The following is a 23952-nucleotide window of genomic DNA, read 5'->3' as shown; positions in this document are numbered from 1 at the left end:
GACTTAACGCTGTTCCAACAGATGGATGGATGGATGGATAGATTATCGATCTATCGATCTATCTATCTAACGATCTATCTACCTACCTATATATCTTTTTCTGAAGTAGACATTGCGTTTGAACTTTCTCAAGTAGACGTTTCATTTGACCGTCCCATGTGCTTGTCTGGAAGTGAGCGTGTGATCTTGTGAATTATGTAATTGAGAATTTAGAACAACAATATCCCACCTCGCGCTAAACACCGCCAGCGCCGCAACGAAAAGCGCGTTCTCCGATTGGTCCGTTTACCAGGGGTGGAGAAGAACCCGAGCGAGCGTATCGGCCGCTGCGATTGGCCGCACGGAGCCGCCACTCAAAGACGTTGCCTAGACGACGGGTAGCTAGCAGCTTGTCAAAAGCGCACTTTAGCCAGACAGTCGGTGGATTGGAAGCTGACCGCTTGACAGGGACACAGCTACTCCGTCAGCGGGTGGATGGACGGACCCACTTTCAACATTTACTTCGTCGACATTGACCGAGTGAGTACTTTTGTTTATCTTTTTGGGACGATGCGGAGGTGGAGGAGGAGGCGGTGACGAGTGTTGACGGCGCGGCTCGTTGCTGTTTCGGGTGTTTACGTAGCGAGAAAAAAAAGACACACGCACAGTTATAACCTAATTTTTCGCTTCAGTTGTAAATCACTACGGAAGTCCGTTCTAGTGATACGCTTCACGCTCGGACGTTCGTTGTTGCTGTTATGTTGCACTAGTTGGGTGTTTTCAGGTGGGAGTTGAAGCCCACGCATGCGCACACGCACTCACGCCGACCCTTCTTCTCAAAAAGTGGTTCGCGGGTCTTTCGGGGCCCACTGATTGCCTAAGTAGAAATGTTGAACGTTTAATCATTATGTACGTTTGTTTTCCATGGACACAGTATTCTAGCAAAGATCTTAACGTCTGTATCAAATTGGGATCTACTTTGACAAATCATCATCTGCGTCCATCGTTATTTAATGTAATGTTGCAGTGGCTTACAATAATATTGACTACATTTTTGGGGGGCTGAAGAAAAGCCTTTCTATTGTTATTAAAGATGACTTTGGCCGAATAAGCAACCGTATTTTAATGTTGGCTGTGATGGTGCTACTTGACGTGCAAGCTATATATATTTTTTGGAGGTAGGACTTCTGTAAAAACAGTCATAACTACTGAGCTATCGCACTCTCTTGTTCAGCGTTGAGCCCATTTGTTCTCTGTTGCTGCCCAAAACAGTGGCGACTTAGCGAGACACCTCAACAGTCACAATGCGGACGTCGTACTTTGTAAACAAAGGCCATCTGTTATTAAAAATATCACTCATGCACTTATGCATTGACACCACATAGAAGAAACATAAATAAGTCAAAGAAAAAAAGCAGAACACACGCGCTTTTCCCAATTACGCCATCAAGGGAATGTAGTCGGACCCCTCTCCCAAAATATTGTTACTGTTTTGCCCCCTTGAAATAGCCGCCTTTTGAGCCAATTTCACCTTGAGAATAGTGCATTGATACTGGGGGGGGGGGTTAAACGTAGTGTATATTTTCAGCTCCCCGCACAGACTCCCGTTATCCTCACCACGCATGAGTCACCGTGTTGATAGCAAGAGCGCCGAGAAATCGCACAACGATTCACAAGCCATTTCGTTCCTGTTTTCAGCCCGTGGAGAGGGCGAGGCGTAGACGATTGGTGGCTTGTTTTGGGAAAGTCTCGGAAAGCTCCTTGTGTTGACAATTCGTCGGTACACAAAAGGCGCAGGTCCACTCTCAGGTGTTTTGAGCCTCGTGGGGGTCCGTGGAGTTTATTTTGGCACATCGGCAAGCACGAGATGAAGAATTGGAGTGAAAAGTGGTGTATGGAGACTTGCCTGAGTCAATATGCAAAAAAGCGCCTGAGGATAGACTTTGATCGCTTTAGATGCAAAATAAGCTGCAGTGTAAATGTTAAAAGCGATGAACTCCCACGACTACACGTCGTCGGAAGACTTAGCTCATCTCATCCAGATAGTTTCCTGACAGACAGATGGCTGGATTTGCATGTGGAGAGGAATAAAAAAAAAAATTTGTGATGCAACATGGCCTCTTTGGTTTTGGAAATTTGATCAAGGGAGGGATCCTAACTCAAAACTCACAAGTTGGCGCACGGGTCAAAGTACCAAAGTACTGAATTTCTACGCACGTTTTGAAAAGTCAGTTTTCCAAAGGTTTGACATGACCGCGTTTGGGTTACAGGTGACGGCCATGCGGCGAGGGGCGCTGCACTCGACGGGAGCCAGCAGCTGGCCACGCCCCTCCTCTGCCCGAGTGCCGTGAGCCTTTGACTCCGTAAAGACCAGGTGACATCGGTGATGTCATGAATAAATTTGAGGTCCTTGGGATTGTGGGTGAAGGTGAGTCCCCCCGCGCAGTTGTCGAACCTTTCATCAACTCATTCACGGCTGCGGACATTTAGAACTGGCAACTGGAATCCAACCGATTACTACCACGAAGGATATATTCGTCAAATGTTTTTTAACGGGTAGGTGTGGAAGAGGGTCTCGGCCAGCTTGTCTGACACTCGAGTTCGTAAACCATTGTAATGACGAACATCCCCGTCGATGGTGGCGTCGCATCCCTTTGGATTTGAGGTCAGCATAGGTTTTGAGTTGACGACAAAAATGAGGAAATGAGTCACGGCTCGTCAGGTCGATCATGAGAAATGGCAACACGTCGAAGTGCGACAAGTTTATGTACCATACACTCGGACAGAGTATGTGTCATGGTAGCTAGTTGAAATTGTGTGTCGCCATTGTGAGAAAAGATGATGTTGTTCACAGAGTGAATGAGGACCGGCACGTAAAGAAAAAAGTTTCCGGCATTTAACTCGGGCCATGCGGCGATTCCCGCCCGATCATTGATTTTTCCTCTGTGCACTTAAGGTCACTCAATTGTTGTCAATGGCTGACGCGGCCGCTCCAGGCACTCTATTCACTGCTTATGTAATTAAGCAGCTTCTGCGTGTCCATGTGAAGGAGGATAATGACATTCAATTTGTCCTCCAGCGCATCTTTTATTTCCTTATTTATTTATTTATTTTTTTAACTGGCCGATCCTCAAAATGGTCATCAAACTTTCATGCCACTGTCCATCTGTTGAGGTGGCTTCCGATTAAGGCTCATTTGTACGCATTGGCGAGTGAGAGTCTGGGAATTTGCCCAAATTGACTGACTTCCTTTTTCATTTCAGGCGTTATGTACTTGTGATTTTGGCAGGTGTCCTTTTATGATAGACACGTCCACCCATTTTTGTGTTGAATGGGGAAAGTGGTGTTCGGGGCAAATTAAAAAAAACAAAAAACAATATACAGTATATAAAATATTTATTTATATTTTGTTCATAAATAAAAGAGCTAGGTAATTCGTCCATCTTGTTATCATTTTGTAGAGGCACTGGAATTCGAAAGGTGCCGATGCTCAATTTGAAGATGTCGAGTGAGTGATGAGCCGGCGAAGAATTGGCCAGCAGCTCGTCATTTGTCTGCTCGCTGCAAAAATCCGCCCTGAAGCTCCCAACTCCCACCCTCCAACCCGCCTACGGGGCACTGAGCGAGGGACTGCCAAGGTCGATAACGTCACAAGAGCAGTAACTCGCCAATGCTCGTGTCCTACTTCCTTAGCCACCTGTCCCTTTTGAAAAAAATAGAAAAGAAACAAAAATTGCCCAGGTTAATATCATCGCAGCATACATTCCCCAAATGTTGCGCGCATTCAGAAAAGATGACCACAACACCCCCCAAAATTTTGTTGGGTTCAAATAAGGCAACCTTAAATCCATCAAAACTTGTGTATCTTAAAATAAGATGACCATAAATCCCCCCCCCCCCCCAAAAAATTTCTTATTCATTCAAATAAATTTTCTCTCGCTCTCTTGGTAAATGTGTGAGCATAATGTGCTCTTGCTGCGTCATCAGTCAGGAGACGCTTGGAGTTGTATGAGAAAAAAGTCTTTTTTTTTTTTTTTTTTTTTTTTTTTTTGCCAGAATCTGTTGGCATGACAACACCAACGGCAGCAAGGGAGAACACTTGCACACCCTCGCTGGCCGCAGCATTAGGTACACCTGCACAGTGGAAGCGCCTCCAAGAAAAGTATCCGTCGAACAATATGGAGACTTTGCTGCTTCGTAAAGCGTACCCTTCAAACAACGGTCAAAATATGAGACGCACTCCTTCCACTTATGCCTCTGTTCCAGTGTACCGGTTCCACTCTGCTTCTCAGCCTGGTTTCCAACCCCGCGTGGTCACTTTTTGGACAGGGGAACCGTTCCTCAGAGCCTCTTCCAACCTGGTTGTAGAACACAGAGTAGGAGTGATATGCTCTCTCTTACGAGTACCAGTCAAGAGGCGAGCGGCAGCATTCTGAGATACTTAATGGAGGATTGGCTGACTCCAAATCCATATCTGTGAAAAATTACACGAAAGACAAATCGACAAAAACCGACCAAAAAAAAAAAAAAAACAACGTTCATTTTACACTTATTTTTGATTGTGTGCATATATCGAGAGAGAGTTCTTTTTTGAGATGCATTATCGAAATTTAATGTGAAATCTCCAATTCTGGAATGACCATCTTTCCTTCCGTCTAGGTGCCTATGGAGTCGTTCTCAAGTGCAGACACAAGGTAAGATTCGATCAAGCTCGTTTTTTTTTTTTCCACAAGAGCATCAAACCTAAAGTATCGTAGCACATATTGAGCAGCAATAAGTGGCTCAGCGACCCACACTACCGCCTCCCGTCTTGTCATCTCGCTCCATTTAAGGAAGAGGACGAGCTGAGCGTTGACACCAGAACACAGAGGAAGGGGAGGGGAAAAAAAAAAAAAAAAGCAAAAAGCAAAGAGAAATCGGCTGCCTCCCACTAACAATAGATCTGCAGTAAACATGCTCGCAGTTTTTTTTTTCCTTGTTCTTGCATCTTTACAGTAGTGACCTCCGCTTCGCTAGCTTGCCAAACGACAGTCCTTAGCTGCTTATTGAATAGCTGAGGAAGATTCTGCCTCCATCTGCCGTCAGCCACTCATCACTCACAATGGCCTGCAGTCATAACGCAAAGTGTGATGAAGACTTTGTATCCCCATTCTGGGCTGTAGAAAATTGGGGAATATTTTGGCTTTTGCGGGTGCTGCGAAATAAACTCTTCATTCAATACATCCCAATAATATTATCTCTTCTGTACCGTTTTCAAATATCTGGTTGAAACAGCTTTCAAGGAATTTACATTGTTGCCATGATCATTAACATAAAGTAGAATGTACAATTTTGTTGATCTCTCTCTCCGTGTATTGGACAGTTTTAGCCTTGCTGCCGTGACCTTGATCTTCATCCATTTTCCCCTACGGTGTTACTGTCGCGTGTCAAAAGTCACTCTCGCACAAAAAAGTCACAGGCTCGGTCGATGCGTGACCACGGTCGTCGAGCGCGGAGGCCCGAACCCACGTTACCGCCGTCACCCAGGTTGGGAGTTGAGTGCGCTAACCCGGCAGTCGCTACTCGTCTTGAGGCTTCTGCACAGCACGAGCTGGCAAGCGTCGCGCGTGCACGCACCACAGTTTCCGTTTATTGAATCCGAGCTCACCCGTTGCTTCTTTTGCATGTTCTCCCCGCGCCCTACCAGCCATGGCTAACTGAGTGCAGTCGAGTGTCTGAAGCTCACTTGTAAGTTCAGAGCTTGCATCACCCCAAAAAAAATAATAATAATAAAAACAAAAACAGCGACCACACCAGTTTTTACAGGAAGTGTGAAACAGGCTTCTGAAATTATCTCCAAATGTGAAAAATTGACCAGGTCCAGAATAAATTAATTAATATTATTTATATAACTATAATTATAATTATTATATGAATAATTATAATTATAATAATATAATTATAATTATATTATAATTATTATAATTAATATTATTATTATTATTAATAAATAAATATTGTAAATTTCCCCAGTGTGGGACAAATAAAGGATATCTTAATAACGCACCACTCGTGGTCGGCCATTTATTGTTTTTCTTTTTGTCGATTGAAAAACAGAAGGTTTAACAGGCGATGTGAAATGCGCTTCTGATATTACTTCCGAAGACAGAAATGCTTCCGTTCAGCGTCATTTATTTTGGTTCGTCCGACATCCAGCAGCGGAATGGCAACACGGTGCCCATCTCTGCGTCGCTTTCACTCTGCGGGAAAGTCACTAATAGATGCCATCCGTACCTTTTGAGGCGGCTCAATGCGTGGCAGGACGCGTGGAGGCACAGCAGGCAGAAAAACTCTGGCCGCTGATCAATGTGGACCATTGCCATGTGGAAACGATTGTATTGTCGGAGTGAATGGGCCCACACGCAGCTCACGGATGCTTGCGCCCACCAAACGTAGAGAAAATGGCGCTTGATGGGTCGCAGCTGCTCACTGTTCACGCCCACCCCCAAATTAAAAGTACAATACATGTGTTTAGTCGCCGAAATGAGCGAGGCCAGAAATAGAATAGAGCAATGTTTGATACAGAACGGAGACAAGGGAGTCAAGTTCGGGAAATGTTGGCTTTTAGGGGGAATGATGCGCTCACCAAACCATTTCCTTCCTTGCTCTGTGTCAGTTTGGATAAAAATTTTAAAAAATGGTGTTGATGCTGTTCACACAGGACAGCAGCATGGAGAAAAATTGTTTTCAGGCAGTGTGAAAGCAACATGACCTATAGAACTGTTTTTTAAAAAAAAAATTGTGTCCGACCTGGCATTAGCAGCACCTTTTGAAGTTTGTTAGCTGTTGGAAATCATGACCAGTTTTTGTTGCCAAAATACAGTAATAGCGTGGCTTAAAGTGCCCCAGAAAGTGAGTTGAGGAAAAAAAAAAAAAGCAATCAATTAAAAATGTTTTACATTATATTTCATTGTGTAGTTAGTGTTTACGCTTAGAATATTTTACGCGGCTATTTTATTTCTTTTTTTTTAAATGTAAGTTGTTTTTTTAAGGGGCCGGAACGGATTAATGGCATTTCCATTCATTTCAACGGGGAAAGTGTATTTCAAATCGATTTGAGCCGTTGTATTTTTAAATGCACGTTCATGTTCACGTTCATCCGGGAACATAACACGCTCGTCTATTTAAAGCAGGTCGAAACCAAATGTTATGACGGTTATACAGTATGTACCGTCTTTATGTCACATTCGGCGATCTTTTGCCGTTGACTGTGAGTGGGCTCCGTGCAACAGCTGCCCTTTTATTGTTTATTTTAAGGCCTTAACAAATCCCGCTGACAGCCAGCCAGCCAGCCAGCCAGTGCTCGTGAACGCGGGAACGGATGGCAGCCCGGGTGAATGATTGTTTACTACGGGCGACACCGGCGATTAAGCAAAATAGACACAGCGGATTCGCATCGTAACTCGCAATTAAGTATGAATTCTAATTTTGTCCTTGTCATTTGTGTTGCTTGCGAATCTTTCACTCCGAAGACCCCGTACATTGCTTTTCATTTCAGCTGCTTCTCGCGGGGAATAAACTCCGCAGACAACTCTTGGTCCTTCCCAGTGTTTATTAGAATTAATATTGCAACTATTGCCACAAAATGTCTGTTTATTTATTTATTTTTTTCCAGTCAACAATAATATTTGGGATAAATTTAGGTCACATTAACAGATGGACGTGAAAAGTCCAACTTCGTCGAGCATTTCCGTTCGAGCGCTCCCCGTCAAGGTGACCTATTTAAGTCCCCCTTTTTCCTCTCCTGTCCCACTTTCCCCTCACGGGCCTACATAAATAACCGTTCCCTTCAGAAAGGGGGCGGGCAGATTATTATACATTTGTTCTTTGCCACAGCTCGACAGCCGCTCTGAAAATGGATTGGTAAGGAAACGAATTGCATTGTCGCCGTTACGCAAGCCAGAAGAGTCCGAAAATAAAAGACGGGAGCTGTCTCTGATCAACATCAGATGTTCACGCTGACTCACTCCACGGTGGCGGGCGTCATCTTATAAAAACGGCTGAATGGAGTCTTTAATCATTATGCAATCGTTTAATTCACGCTTTGGGAAGTAGTTGCGTGCACGTCATGGATTCTCCGACGGCGTACGTTGTGGACGTGAGCACATCACAGTAGCAGGAGTTTAGGATTCTAGCATGTTGATAGCATCGAAGTAATTGATATCGACCTATCAACCAATTGCATTGTAACACACACACACGCACACACATATTTGCGAAGTCAGGTCTTGGCAACTTTAAAAAATGCCTCCCTTACCACACCTCGTGAGTTTTAAGTTGTAATCATACCATTCACCACTAGATGGCAGATATCACTTAGTTGCTCTTCCGTCTGTTCGTATTCATTGAAAAAGAACACAGAGGTGATGTCAGCCAGGATTGGTTTTGTGTCTTTTTAGAATCGCTCCAGTTAATAGAGACACTTTCAACATTCAGTGGAACTAACCCGGATGTTACTTTAAACGTGCAATAATTTTTAATCACCTTATGACGGAAAAGGGAACTGAAGAGTAGACGGAATTGTCCAAAAGTACACAGTCGTCTGCAAGTTTTTTTCTTTAGTTTTGTTTGCACCAGAACCGTTGACAGTTCATTTGAATTGCATTAGGATGCCCATCCTTTTGTCTCGATGACGACTACGACTGGTTATTTCTTCAAATTGCATTCCGTGCAACTGTGGGCTCTTTAAACTTGTTTGTACCCTGTTATGTCAACAAAAAATACAGACACGGGGCCCTTTGCCAGCTTGGATCATTGAGGGACCTTTTCTAACCGTAAACTATGCTTATTTGTTCACTTGACTTTTCCATTGCTCGGATGATTAACATTATAAAATGGCCTCATGTGACCTAATTTAAAAAAAACGCTGGCATTTTCTGGATCTTTCGAGGATGGGTGAAAGGAATCGGAGCCTTGACGCTGTCAATGTTTTACTACCGTGCAGACAAAGAGACTCATGGAGCGATAAGCCCATTCAGGGGTGCATTCCTGCATTCTGCGCTTAAATCAATAGCGAGCACGGCTATGTTTACCCTTCTGCTCTCTGTCGACGCACTTTAGCCAACAGTAATCGGCTACGTTCACACGGCAGAGTGTGAGGCCCACTTTGGATTTTTGATTTCCTCATTCACATTACAAAAAAACAAATGCCACATAATATGAATGCAACGCGTCCGTGATTTGACCACGCGTGCGAACGAAGCTCAACGTTGAGAGACCATCTTAAAAAATAAAATAAAATAAACATGGCGTCACATGTCGCACTCTTTAATGAAGCAAATATGCATGCAGGGGCTAATAGTGTCACTTGATATCGCCAGAGAAGCGAGACGGGAGGAGGTAGAAATATTTTGGCGGTATGAGGCGACTGGTGTGGAGACTATTTGTGTAGAAATAAATTTTTTACACGATGATCATTTATTTCGCAGGTCAGTTTGTAGGCTGTCCTCTCTCCTTTTCCACCATGTGTGCCGCCTTCAGCACAGCTCCAAGCGCAAATGCCAGCGGGCCTCGCAAGTAGGCCATGAAAGGAAGAGGGAGGGGGGGGGCAAAATTGGCGATTTATATTGTCTTTCAGCTTGTCTCAGTGGACAATAATTAACTCACAAATTCATTTTTTTCCGTCTTGAACTGATTCATGAGATTGCAATTCATTTCAATGGGATTTCATGTACAAATAAATTGATTTAAAAGCTTGGTCACGGGAGCAATTCAATTCAAGTACACTCGTGCCGCTTTTTGTCATAATTTGAAGGAGCTCGTGATGAATAAAAACATTTTTTTTTCCAATCCTTGTTGAAGAGACTTTACACAAACTGTTTGGCGTATGCTGTGTTTTTCTTGCAGGACACCAACGAAATTGTGGCGATAAAGAAATTCAAAGACAGCGAAGGTAAGGTGACTTTTTAGCTCCTGATTTGACTTTCTGTGGAATTGACGTCCGTGTTTTTTTTTTTTTTGTTTGTTTTTTTTTAACCTGAGCAACCTCATTGGGAGTTACAGTAGTTCTACTCGAAGCTGCCCAATTTTTGAGGGAAGTTTATTTGACTCAGAAAATGAGGAGGTCAAAGAAACGACACTGCGGGAGCTCAAGATGCTGCGCACGCTCAAGCAGGAGAACATCGTGGAGCTCAAAGAGGCCTTCCGCCGGCGAGGGAAGCTCTACCTGGTCTTTGAGTACGTGGAGAAGGTGAGCCGCCGTTCCTTCCGCACCGGGCCTCGGCGAATCTCAACTCCCTTTTCTGTTGGTCAATTTGTGTTTTTTCAAATTATTATTTTTTTAAATTTCGGTTTCCTCTCTAGAACATGCTGGAGCTGCTGGAGGAGCTGCCCAACGGCGTGCCCGCCGAGAAGGCACGAAGCTACATCTATCAGCTGATCAAGGCCATCCACTGGTGCCACAAGCATGACATCGTTCACAGGGGTAAGGGTCTCCACACGGTCCGCTTGATCACATTTCGTCAGTGGTGGCAAAAAGGTGAGCCAAATCTGAATCTAGTAAAAGGAGTAAAAAAAAATCCCCCCCATTTCTTAACTGTGAAGTTTTGTAGTGATTCACTTCAATTGTAATTTAACCTATGCGTTTTTTTGGGGGGGGGGGATGGTAGCTTTATTTTAATCTTTGTGTTGGGGTGAGGGGCGGGAGAATAATGTTTTATTTTGAGCTGTGCACTTTTGTGGGGATTTTTGCCAGTCCTAATTTAATCCGTCCAATGTTTGGGGGAATTACGGTAGTCTTATTTGAACCTTTTTGGCAGAATTATTGTAGCCATATTTTAATGTGTGTAATGGGAGATTTTTTTTTTCCATTGCTAATTTACACAAATTGTATCATGCACTTTTCACCGGAGAACCTTTTAAAGGGTTTTAAGGTGGTCTGTTTTTAACCTCTGCAACTTCTGGGGCAGTTAAAGTAGTCCTGTTTTAACCGAGACAACTTCCTTTGGATTTATCTTTTTATTTTTTTTTTAATTAACGCATGCTAGGGTAGTCTAATTTCAACCGGTTTAACCGTTGTGGGATTTTATTCGGTGCAACTTCTGGGAGATTTTATTGTATTGTTATTTTCACCTCTGCAACTTTTGAGAGATTTTTTTTTATTTTGTAACCTTACTTTAACTTTTATGACTCTTTGAAGATTGTGTTCGTCTCGTTTGAACCTGCACAACTTTTCGCAGATTGGTCATCCAATTTTAAGCAGCGCAACTTTTGGAGAATTTAAGGTAGTCATACATTAACCTGCGCGATTTACACGAATCTGTACTGATTCAACTCTGGTTGCTAAATAAAAAGAACTAAATCTCCACTCTTAAACGTGTTAAAAAATAAAAATGAATTTTGACTGTCAATGATATCCCACACCCATTCAATACGATTTGTACTGTTGGTTACTTCACACCACTGCATTTAGCTTTTGGTGGACAATTCAGGAAGCCAGATGGCACTGAGCTGTCCAAATGGCCGCTGGGATCTTCCCGCGCTTTCATACGACTCCTTCTGCTTCCTTGGGTTTGTCCTTTATAAATAAGTCATGCCTTTTTCCCGCGTTACAATCTGTGAATTTTCATGTTTCTTTAATTGCTGCATCCTTTTAGCTGTTATCTCTCAGGGCATTTGGACACTCTGAAGTTGTAAAAATAAATGCCAGGCATTCCACAGTCCAACAAATGGTGGGGCGATGCTTTAAAAAAAAAAAATCTGACCTGTTGTTAAATTAATTTGATTTAAAAAAAAAACAGTTGTGATTTGACCTGCACAAATTTTAGCGGATGGGTCGGAGTCATATTTCATCTTGCACAATTTTTGGAGGGTTTCTGAACAATTTTTGAGAGATTTAAATGAGTCCTAATTGAATCTGTGCAATTTGGGGAGATTTAAGGTTGTTTTCTTTTAACTTGCGCAATTTTGGGGGGATTTATGGCGGTTTTATTTCACCGTGTGCAACATTTATTTATGACAGTCTCATTTGAACCCGTGCCACTTTTAGGGAAGTTCTGGGGATGTTAGTTTAATCACTGCAACTTTTTACAGACCTTCAATCGCCTTATTTTCCCCCTCAGTGGGATTTTAACCTTGTGAGATTTGCAATAGTTTTATTTTAGCCTATCCAATAAATTTCATTCTTTTTTTTTTTTAACGTTTCTTTTATTTTGACCTGTGTGACTTTTGTCACGGTTGTTTGATTTTTACCTGAACTTGTTTTGCGTGATTCACTTTTGCCTGTGCAACTTTTAAGAATTCATTTAACCATACAAATGTCTCTTCTTGAAATGTATGATTAGGAGCACTCAGCTAAACCTTTTCTTGCGCCCACCTTATGGTTTGAATGACGTGTGATGATGTCATAACCTGACATGCTTGTCCGCCCGTTCTTCAGACATCAAGCCGGAGAACCTTCTCATCAGCTCTGACGACATCCTCAAGTTGTGCGATTTTGGTGAGCTGACGGTCAAGCTGCGATACGACCGGAATATTATTTTAGCTCCGAAGCTATATTTGGATGAAACCAGCGCATCCGGTTATCTGCCAAGCTCCACGTGCGGCCCACTTCTCTCACTTCTTCTCATTGCTTCTAACCGTTTGAGCATTCATTGCATATCAAATATTGTAAATGCTCAAACGGTGACCCACTCGCTTCAGTTCGTGCAGCATGTTGCAACGCGGCAGGCTAATGTCGCGCTTGGATTCAATCTGGCAACCGAGCGAGGGGATACGGGGGACGGAAAACATCATGCGGGCAATCTGCTTTGAGAGACGGGAGGCCAGGCCGCGTTGGCCGCGGAACGCATAGTGGCTACGCCGATGCCAGTTTTGAGTGGCTACTTGAAATCCAATCTTCCGTTTTGTTTTCATCAGAAATTTTCAAAACACCTTTTCGTCCTTTGTTTATAAATCTCGTCTCAAATTAACACCTCTTAAAACAAAGTCGGCTTTTGTTCCCTCTGGGATTTTCTTGATTTGCCCTGATGCCAAACCAGCACTGAAACATTTTTTTTGTATTTTCATTTTTCAAATGAAACTTAGCTAGCATTGTGATCAAATCACCCAGCCCCGCGCTGTGTTTCTCCTTTGCTCTGACCCATTTTCTCCTTTTAATGAGGACACTGTGTTCCAGACTGGTCACCGCAATCTCGCCTCATCTTGTCTTGTCTTGCCAGGCTTCGCACGGAATCTTTCCGAGGGAACGGACGCCAACTACACAGAGTACGTGGCCACGAGGTGGTACCGCTCTCCGGAGCTCCTGCTCGGGTATGTCTGTTAGGAATCACTCAGAAAAAAAAAGCATTTAGCCACTGTCGATTACTGGTGGGCAAGATTACAAGATTTGATACTCCCCGTGTGGAGTTTGCATGTTCTCCCCGGTCCTGTGTGGGTTTTCTCCGGGTACTCCGGTTTCTCCTCCCACGTTCCAAAAACATGCCTGGCAGGCTGATTGAACACTTTAAATTGTCCCAAGGTGTGAGTGGGAGCGTGGATGGTTGTTCATCTCTGTGTGCTCAGCGATTGGCTGCCAACCGGTTCAGGGTGTCCCCCGCCTACTGCTCGAAGACGGCTGGGATAGGCTCCAGCAACCCCGGGCCCCCTGCCCGCGACCTTTGTGAGGATAAGCGGATCGGAAAATGGATGGATGGATGGATAATTATGGTGGATGCATCCTGAAAATTGCTCTTTACTAGTGGTGTGTGATACTGCTGTATTTAGCATCGTTTTGATATTAGTAAATACAGAGCAAGTATCGCTGATAGCCTGACACCAGTACTGATCTATTTTTGAAATAATAATTGTGTATGCGTTCTCAAATAGCCACTCAACTCGTGGTGGCCTTTAATTAAAGTGATTTGGTGTCAAGGCATCAATCCTATGCAGGGACAGTATTGCCGATCTGTCTTTCTGAGACCAAGTCAACACAAGGCCGGTATCGCTGATACCAATAGAGATTTTTTTGTTTAATTGATTACAGTACAGCATGCATTGCCATATTGCCATTAAAAGAGAGGTGCTCCATGCTGCAAGGTTTATTTTTGATCCCTCAATCCAATACCAAGTACATATGGGGACAGTATTGCCGATAACACTTATGATGTTTTTGAATATTGAAGATGGATGACTCAACAAATGGCCACTCTCTAAGCAGTATGCGATTGCTATAACTACATGATTTGGTGTCAAACAAATACCAATTATTCCAGGGCCAGTATCATACTAACACAGACTGATACTGTCGATACCATGACAATAATTGCACTTCCTGCGTCGTGTTTCCAGGGCTCCTTACGGCAAGGCGGTGGACATGTGGTCGGTGGGCTGCATCCTGGGAGAGCTGAGCGATGGACAGCCTCTCTTCCCGGGCGAGAGCGAGATCGATCAGCTCTTCACCATCCAGAAAGTTCTGGGACCACTTCCTCCGGAGCAGATGAAGCTCTTCTACAGCAACCCTCGCTTCCATGGGCTGCGGGTAAAAAACAAATTAATAAAATGCCGTCTCGCCTCCGTTTCCATCACCTCTTCTCTCAGTCTTGCTCCTCATGTACTTTGCTGTTTTTATTTAAAAAAAAAAAAAAAAAAAAAGCTCTCTTCCTCAGGCTGTGCCATGACTGATTGAATCGCACTGAGTCATAGTGTATTATGTGTCCTGGAAGCCTGGTTGTCCTTCCTTTTCCTTTTACATGCCCACGCTGTGAAGGGAGGCATAATGATCACTTTGCAAATTGCTCCCCTTTGTAAATCCCTGATAGGTCCTGTTCTGTACTGACATAATTTTTTTTGGAGGGGTGAAATGAGTCCTTGAGTGATTTGGGTATCTCGTTTAAAAAAAAAAAAAAAAAATGCTCGAGGATTCTTTCCTGCCTCGGGTAACCGTTTATTTGATTTGCATCATCCGAAAGCCAAGTCAAGCCTGGTGCAACAACACTTGTCCATTCGGTGAAACGCCGCCAACTTGCGAATGCCTACTTCAAAATAAAAGCCTTCCAAATAATAATACATGGACATCAATGCAATTGCTTTGCTGGGCTGTTATTTTGACAGCGAGCTCCCATAATCGTTGTTGAGGTCACTCGTCCCCGCAAGTGCATTTGCAATTAATGGCCAACATCGAGTGATGTCTGACTGCTTTTCAAAAGCGTAATCACACACAGATTTTTTTTATGCTGACAGCCAATGTTTTTTTTTTCTTAACATACCAGGCCCAGTCAAATGTTCTCTTTTAGCAGGCAAAACAAATGTGACTCTGACGTGCCAGTATCGTGATATGGTTTCATTTTACTGATGTGGCTCACTATCAACACTAGGTGTGTATCTGATGTATCTTGTTGATTTTTCTCCTAGTTCCCTACTGTAAACCACCCACAAACTTTGGAGCGGCGCTACCTGGGAATCGTCGGCGGAGCCCTGCTGGACCTGTTGAAGGTACTTTGTCTGATCACGGCGGTGAGTCAGAAGAGCGCCACTATTTCTTTGTGCATTCCAGAGTCTTCTTTTACTCAACCCCGCTGAGCGCTTCCTGACAGAGCAGAGCCTCAACCACCACGCCTTCCAGACCCTGAGGCTGGTGGAGCGGCCCGGGCCCCCCACGCCAACGCCCGTGCGCTCGACCAAGAGGAAGCCTCACCATGGCGACACCACACCCAGCAGGTCGGTCTCAAACCAACCTCCCCCCCACTCGCCCCTAACGCTCACCAAAAATAAATAAATAAAGAAATGAATAAATGTAAAAATAATAATAATAAAACTTTGGCAGGGAAGTGGAAGTCACTCGACTTGTAGATGGTGTTGGATTTTCAGGGCATTAAAAAAAATACATGGAAAATTGATTAAAAAAAAGATGTTTTAAAATTTTCATGCAGTATACTGCACAAAATATGCATTTAAAAAATCATTTTTTCAAATCTGGAAAGTCATCCCTTTTCACTGAATAAATTGCACTAATCTACTTTTAGTTAATGACCTAATTTATCTTACTTTTACAAACGGACTCCTTTCTTTTACTTGCTTTCCTTACTGACTGACTGATTGCCGGACTGACTTTTTATGTTGACTTACTTTTATTTACTTACTGACTGACTTATTTTTTACTTACTCACTTTTAATTGCTTTAATTTACTTATTGACTGACTGACTTATTGACTTACTTTTACTCATTTCTACTTCTTACTTTTATGTACGTACTTAGTCCCGTCCATAATTTTACTTACAACTGTAAGTGACTGACTTCTACTTACTGACTGACTGAGACGACAAAATTATTTGGACTGGCTCACTTACATACTTTCGTACTTTTCCTGAATGACTTCTTCCTGACCTGCTTTGACTGACTAATTTACTGACTTCTAGTGGCCTTTTACGACTTCTTTCTGTGTTTGGTCGCCTGCCAGGATCCATGGCCTGAAGAGCTCCGGTAGCCATCGCTCCAGCATACGCGACTGCTCCAGCTTGCCGCGCCACGAGGACCTCCACCCCAACAGCAACAGCGGCGAGAGCGGCGGCGGCTTCCTCAACGGTAACCTGCCGGCACCAATCAACCTGAGCCCCACGCTGCACCCCAAGAGCTACCCGTCACAGATGTTCAACCACTCGGCCTCCTGCGCCGTGGACCTGCCCCACCTGCTCAGCCCCGCCGAGGCCAACAAGGCCGATTTCGACGTCAGCCCGGGCCCCAAAGCCTCCGATGGCCCCGGAGCCAAGTACCTCAAATCCAACTTCCGCTCGCAGCAGCACCGTCACTCTTTCGTGGAGGGCAAGACCAGCACCCTCCAGTCAACGGAGAAGCACGGCCGCCACGGCTACATGGAGGCCCCCGCGCCCAAGTTCTCCTACCTGAACTTGTCCAAGAGCTACGGCACGCTCAGCGACGCCAAGTCGGTGGGCAACCTGAACGACGTGCACCTGTACGCCGACGAGCCGGCCGGCCGCTACTTCCCCTCCAGCTGCCTGGACCTAACTGCGCCCAGCAGCCCGGCGGTGCGGCGCTCGGACCGACGGGGGAGCACGCGCGCCGAGCGCGAGAGCAACACGCTGGACTCGTCCTACCGACGCTCGTCGGCCCGCCACAAGGACTCGCCCGACGGCCCGGACCCCAACGAGGGCGGCGAGCGGAGCCACGCGCACTCCCTGTCGGCTCCGCGCGAGCCCTACGCTCAGGGCTACAGCAGCCCCTTCTCGTCGCAGCAGAGGCCTCACCGCCACTCCATGTATGTGCGGCGGGATCACCAGAGGACTCACGGGGGCGACGAAGGGCTGCTGGTGGGGCAGGGGGTGCCGACCCGGGCCAGCAGCCTGCAGCTGCTGTCGCCGCAGCTGCAACACCGCACGCTGCCTCGCCACTCGGCCTCCCGGGAGGAGGACATGAGCCGGGTCAGTCGCTCCTCTCCGGTCAAATCCGCGCCGGTGAAGCCCACGTTTAGCATGGCGGATATGATCCAGACCCACTCGCGATGGTGTAAAATCTACGAGATAGACCAGATTAATAAACATTATTTATTTTTCATTTTACTGGGTTGACTATAATCTCCAGTAGAGAGTGAAACTATTGTAAGAAACCATATAAGCGCACATCTTGTTGTTTATTATTCTCAACCGGTGGCTTGGGGGCCATAAGCAGATGGCGGAGCATTTTAACTCATTCAGTACCGGCCAATTCTAGACCAAGTCTGAAAAGACGTTTAAAAACGTCGTTGGGAGTGAATGAGTTAAGGAAGATTGCGGACAGGCAGTCGAAATAGTTTGAAGGGTTACGACACTTCGAGGTTACAGGCGGCGTAAAAACACGCCCTTACGCAGTACAAGAAGGCCCGTTCACTTAGCGCCGTGAGTGTTTTTCAAACGAATATTGACTCTAATGATGAGGCGAAACTTATCTTTCATTCTGATCGTAACATTTCGACGGGCACGCGTCAGAGACGTTATGAGTGTACTCGCGGTGTAAACGCAACATCCAGCGGCGTTTCAACAGCCTCTCACCTCGAAACTGCCATTGGTGCATTTCGAGCCAAATAATTCAGACGCTTAAAAGCGTTGCGAGTGCTTCGGTCTGAATCCAAAGTTTCCCCGAAACGCAGAAATCAGTGCAAAATGTTCATTTTTGGTTATCGTCAACGCATTTAATAAGCTGCGCTGAAAGGCGCTTTGAACATATTAGCATGCGTGATTGTACTTACAAATATGACAGGCATGTACACCTCTTTTCAAAGAAATTTTTTGAACAATACATTTATTGTTCTTTACTTCTGTAAAAGTGACTTGCCACTACGGAAAAATCCAGGTCGTGAGGTGATGACAGTTGAGAGTCAACGCACGAGAAAAAGATGCGCAGCGCCTGCGGGCTGTACGTTGCGAGCCGAGAGAGGCTCCCCTGCGGGCTTTTGCATCGTGTCGTGAGCCTTTGTGGAGTGGTGCGCTTCCTGTTGTTCACGTGTGGCTGTTGTGTTGTGTCCAGAGTGATCAGGCCCCCACTGAGGCGGCCCCACTCGGCAGACCCCCAATCAGGGACTCCACCAGGGACAACTTTCACACCCAGAGGCAAAAAAGCGAGGTCCATCTCTCTTTCTCCCTCCCCTCATCTCTCCCCCTGTCTCCTCTCATCCCTTTTTTTTCTCTCTCTCCCTCCCTCCATCTCTCCCTTGCACACTCTCCGTCACTCTAGTTGTTGTAATAGCTCGCCCTACCATCCATCTCTGCCAGCTTTGCTACTGCGCTAACGTGACGGCTAAAGCCTTGTTTTGGATTGTGCATATACAGTACAGTCTATAATGTCAACACTCGCTATTTTTCTTCTGATTATTATTCCGAATGGGTTACACGAGGACCGTGGCGTGATTGACCGCGTTTGTGTCTCAGGTGGGCCTCTACCACGAGCCTCAGGCCGACGACGGCGGCGCCTCCTCCAAGGAGAACCGCAACATCTACAGCGAGTCCATGCCCCGCAAGGTCGGAAGCTTCTACAGAGGTGGGTCGATCGGAAAATGCGGTGTGGTGTGGTATGCTTTGGATCGTGGCATGTTCGTTTTCCTACATAGATTGCCAGATGTTGAGCATATGACGTGGTGCGCTTTGGCTCGCGAGATGTTCCCTACCTAGATAGTTTATTCGACATGATGTGGTATGCTTTGGATTGTGACATGTGCTTTTACATTGGTAGATATTGGACAGATGATGCGGTATGCTTTGGATCATGGAACATTCCTTTCCAGCGATAAATATTGGACCTAAGATGAGATTTGCTTTGGATGCTCACATGCGCCTTTACATATTGAACCAATGATGTGGTATGCTTTGGATCACGATATGATCTTTCCCATATACGGATAGGCGTGCCGATATTGGACATAGGCTGCGATATGCTTTGCGTTGTTGCTTCCCGATATAGATTGGTGTTGGGCATCTGATGTGGTATGCTTTGGATCATAAAATCTGCTTTCCCTCGAAAACTCTGTTTGACCGACTGTATGTTGTGCTTTGGATGGTACAGGTAGATACTAGGTATCTGTTGTGGTATGCCGTGTTGTGTTGGTGCCTAAAAGGCCAGTGATGGTCTCTGTGGTGTTTGTTGAACAGTCCCTTCTCCTCGGCCAGACAATTCCTTCCATGACGGCCGCCCTCAGGTGCGAGGCTCGGCCATGACGGGCGACGCCGGCAGCCTGGCCGCCCACTCCAAACGCCAGACCGCCTTTGACCCCTGGTGAGCACCCCGTCCCGTGCATCAAACCGCACTTCCCTGTCGTAGCGTCTCTGCACTTAACGCGCTGAATTCCCCCCCCCCCACCGTGAGGACGGGCCCTGACGCGGTGGTGCTGAATCCGGTCGAGCCTTCCAAGGAGAAAGAGAAGCAGGGTTTCTTCAGAGCAATAAAGAAGAAGAAGAAAAAGCCTCAGATGGTGAGTTGGTGCCTCACTGCTGCATTCGTGAAGGATGTTATGATCGGGGTTATCTCCTTCCCAGATGCTAGTTGCTGACGGAAGACCTCCTGCCATCAAATAATATTTTTGGGCTGCATTTAGCCCAGAGAATAGGAAAAAACAGGACACTTTAAGTCGTTTGTTGTCACCCCCAGCTGACGTTCACTGTCAAACTAAAAATGATACAAAGAGAATGAGTAATTTCGTAGCCTCATCTTTGGCAACGAGTCCTTTTAGCTTAATGTTAAGAAGCAATGCAAAATGCCATAGATGGGCTAAAAAATATCACATCTGTGTCATTTTCTACTCCTTTAGGCGAGGGATATTTAAACAAACGGTGGAGCAACACACAGGGACAGAAAATAAAACAAAATTAAGAGGTATATATATACAAAGAGCGGCAAGAATTGCTGTGGCGTACGGAGTGCTTTGTGACCGTCTCCGTTTTTCTATACGTCTGTAGTATACTGCCCCCTGGTGGCCAAGGCGCACACACCGGAACAAACATCGCATCCATTGAAGTGAGGCACAACAATTTCATTCTTTGTTATATTTGTTATAGATATGTATTTTGGATCAGCAAAATCAAAGTCCGGCACACCACCGAACGAAAATGCCACAAAACGAATATTTGAAAAATAAACCGCGAACCCCAGCTTTTCGTAGGAGATCGTGACCAAGCCCTAACGCGAATCGCCAAAACGCCCTGAGTAGTTGACACCCGGCCAGAAAGATTTGATGGAGGCGAGGAGTGAAACGTGTCATTGCCACAGGAATTTCAAACGTGACGTCAAACAGTTCATGAGCAGCTCCGTGGAAAGGGCTTTGGGGGGCTCGTTTTTCTTTTGGGGCCGCTGCTTTGTTGTCAAGTTAGGATGAGTGGGCAAATAAACGCAATCTGGCCTCCAGGAAGCCGCCCGGTGTATTTTTAGCTTCTCATTTTCTGCCACTGTGACACACACACAGACACACACACACACACTTCTCAGAGCGAGAAGCTGCGAGAGCGATGCTGTGGATGCTCGTCATGTTCTCATTGGAAATACATTCATGTCAAGAGATTTTATAAAACTAGCTTATCAACGCTGTCTGTCTTTTTATTCAATGCTGTCCTATTTTTCTTTTTTGAAAATGCAACCCCATAATTTTTGGGGGGTAAGGTGGTGGTGGAGGGAGCTGGAAGGAATGAATGGCAGTTGAAATCATTTCAACGGGGAAAGTTGATGTGATTTCCTGAGGTTGGTGACAAAAGAATTCTTGTATGTATTTGTCTTCGGCAGGTCCCCAGCGAGGAGGCGGTCCTGCAGAAGACGTCGCGCTCCCACCCGAGCGGTCGCCACCGCACCCGCGACAAGAGCCGAGAGCGCGAACGCGAGCGTGACAAGGAGTGGGCCGACAAGATGGCCGACTCACACTCACCGGTATGTCCGGTCTATCCAGACCTGGATTTCATCAAACACGGTCGGTCGTGCTGACCCATGGACCATCAACTTCAGATTTCAAATTCATCTCGGAATAATATCATCATTTTGCTGACTTTTGATTGGTTGGTCAGAGCAAAACTTGTTGCAGCCCACTTTGACGAGCTAAGCACGTGTGTGGTGAGCTTCATGAAAACATTTTTTCATGAGCATGTCTGGTGAGCGTCAACAAGTCTGCACAAATAGCGAAAATACTCAAGCAATTGGCACTCACCCAAAACATTTTGCAATTGCCAATAGACGGCACAAGCGAAGCACCTTTTTTCTATGAGACAAGTGGTTTAATTTCTTTACATTTTATTACGTCATTACTTTGTTTTTATGTTGTATAATATTATTTAGTTAAATTGTTATTATTTAAAAAACAATTGAAACATTTCTGAAAATATCCCCTGTCACACCGATTATTTTGTCCTCCCAGAGCCAACCGCTCAAGTCGCTGCGCAAACTCCTGCACCTCTCCTCATCCTCATCCAATCAGACGGCGGCGTCCGACATGCGCTACCAGCCGCTGCCCAGCCCCGCCTCCGCACCCCAGGGGGCCTTCTCCGACGGGCGCGCCCACTCGGGGGTCAACACCCCGCAGGTAAAGAGCAGGCAGTCGGCCTACCCGCAGCTGGAATCCGGCTGGCACGCCGGAAACCCGTACCCCGAGCAGATGGCCGTCAAAGGGGGCCAGAACGGGCATGGCTTCGGGCGCCCCTCCAGGTCCCGCATGGGCAACCTCAACGATCTGAAAGAGACGGCGCTGTGAACCAAGGTCGAAAAGGAAGTACTGAACTCACTCACGCCCCTCGGGTGGACTCCCCCAACACTTCGCGACACCTTCCGCCGCACATATACACTTTATCCATACGTAGACCTAGTACATCCACTTTCTATACACACACACATGCGTACATGTACGTACACACGCGTTACAATTGTGAAAAAAAAATGGATTGTCTTTTCATGGGATCTCAATACAGTATTAGTCAACACACAGCCAGGATATCTAAACTGCTGGCAACAAAAGTGAGAACACCCTGAAGTGAGAATGTCCACATTGGGCCCAATTCGCAATTTTCCCAACCCCTGGTATCATTTGACTCTTTAGTGTTCCAAAGTAGTCTGGAATTGACGGAATGAGGAGCAGGCGTGTTAAATTCTGTGACATTTCGTAGATATTGTCCCATGAAATGATAAAATATTTACAAAAAATATGAAGGGCGCATCCACTTTTGTGAGATACTGAGGACACGCACACCGAAACATGCATTTAAAATGAGCAGTGGAGTGTGGATCAGACGGAATGTTCACGTAAAGAGCACGCGCACAGTGCACCGCTTGCAAACGGGAGGCCAAAAGCCTTCTTGTGTCTTACTTCATGTTTTTTTTAAAGGCTTCCAATGTTTGATAAACATTATATAACGATGACAATTTGAGTTTAAAATATATATATAGATATACAACTCAAGTGTATTTTTAGTTTGAATTTGAGTAGGAGAATTATATTTAGTCGTGACAGACGTGGTATTTCTTTTATGGCAAATCGCGTCGGCACGGTAACGTCACGTGACATCATTGAAATGTAAGACACCCACACAAACATCAGCTGAGTTGACAATCTGTTTCAACAACTTTGGATTTGTCCTAATTTGTAACACGTTGCTGTGCTCTTTAGTATTATTATTATTTTCAAAAAGTACAATATTGTTTGTAAAATAGCTTAGCGGGAACTCTCAAAGTTGCCACGAAGGTGTCCTCTCTGTAAATTCTACCCGGCGACAAGATGTGTTGGAGAAAGAATGTGTATTATATTAATACTACTAAAGTGGGAGATTTTGTCATCTGCTCTTTCTTCTCACACACACACACACACACACACACACACACACACACATTTGTTTACAGGCAGGTCAAAGCAAACACAGTGTTACATTTGGGATTTCGTTACACATTTGTAGGCTAGTCCGTCATGTTTTTTCCTCCCCCTGCAACAAACAAATGTGGAATATTCATGTTTACATATGGAACACGAAAGCTCAAATAAATTGCAAACTGGTTACATTTGACACGTGTGCACATTGTAATTTCTGGGGGGGGAATACTTGGGCCACATTATCATGAATATGAAGCATTTGAAAATTATTACGTTATTTGTTTTTTCTCAACAAAAAAGGAGGAATATAAGAAAATTGATACTACTGTGAGATCATAATGCAGTTTTGATAGAAAATTGTTGAAAAGTAGGTACAATTTTCCCTAAAGGGTGTTTTCTAGAAAATAAACTGTAAATTGTGACTTGACTTTACTTTCTCGAACAAATGCAATTTTTGTTCTTACATTACATTTTTTTCTTGATTTTTCAAGAAAAGTATAACTGATCCTACTGAATACTTTTCAACATTTTTCCTCCAGCTAAGTTGACAACTTTATTTTTTTTACTTTGTCAAAACATTATACTTCAATGTAGAAACATTATGACTTCCTAAATTTAAAACCATTCTCCAAAATTGCAACTTTTTTTTAATCTTGTGGTATTCAAATTTTAAACTTGTGTCAATTTTTTTCCCCAATAA

General features: G+C 44.9%; 1 protein-coding gene across 8 annotated transcripts; it reads left to right on the top strand.

Moving 5' to 3' along the window:
* Positions 1-371: 371 nt before the first annotated feature.
* LOC147203065 (cyclin-dependent kinase-like 5) lies at positions 372-23445 on the top strand. Of its 8 annotated transcripts, none has more exons than XM_086114856.1 (18): positions 372-519; positions 2250-2407; positions 4639-4673; positions 9865-9910; positions 10071-10207; positions 10321-10441; positions 12395-12454; positions 13176-13266; positions 14284-14473; positions 15346-15426; positions 15488-15651; positions 16392-17370; positions 18452-18547; positions 18853-18961; positions 19588-19693; positions 19784-19889; positions 21191-21331; positions 21813-23445. In XM_086114856.1, exons 2-18 carry the CDS (start codon positions 2371-2373, stop codon positions 22143-22145), a joined length of 2832 nt encoding a protein of 943 aa, XP_085970982.1. In that variant the 5' UTR covers positions 372-519; positions 2250-2370; the 3' UTR covers positions 22146-23445. The 8 variants fall into 8 exon arrangements, with proteins under 8 accessions (XP_085970982.1, XP_085970981.1, XP_085970984.1 ...); XM_086114855.1 differs by having other exon boundaries at positions 19570-19693; XM_086114858.1 differs by lacking the exon at positions 18452-18547.
* The last annotated feature ends 507 nt before the right edge of the window (positions 23446-23952 follow it).

This window comes from Hippocampus guttulatus, chromosome 7 (genome assembly GCF_054856545.1).
Source record: "Hippocampus guttulatus isolate MCC_2025c chromosome 7, RoL_Hgut_1.0, whole genome shotgun sequence".
Taxonomy (NCBI): Eukaryota; Metazoa; Chordata; class Actinopteri; order Syngnathiformes; family Syngnathidae; genus Hippocampus; species Hippocampus guttulatus.
The sequence above is the reverse complement of the archived record's forward strand: the minus strand, read 5'-3'. Positions and strand labels throughout refer to the sequence as shown.

What these genes read in the sequence shown, in the direction of transcription:
- LOC147203065 (XM_086114855.1), top strand. Translation starts at nt 2,371, where the DNA reads ATGAATAAATTTGAGGTCCTTGGGATTGTGGGTGAAG. An exon ending in GAAATTCAAAGACAGCGAAG is followed by an intron (nt 9,911 to 10,070) that starts GTAAGGTGACTT and finishes TATTTGACTCAG; the next exon opens with AAAATGAGGAGGTCAAAGAA. An exon ending in CCCTGCTGGACCTGTTGAAG is followed by an intron (nt 15,427 to 15,487) that starts GTACTTTGTCTG and finishes TGTGCATTCCAG; the next exon opens with AGTCTTCTTTTACTCAACCC.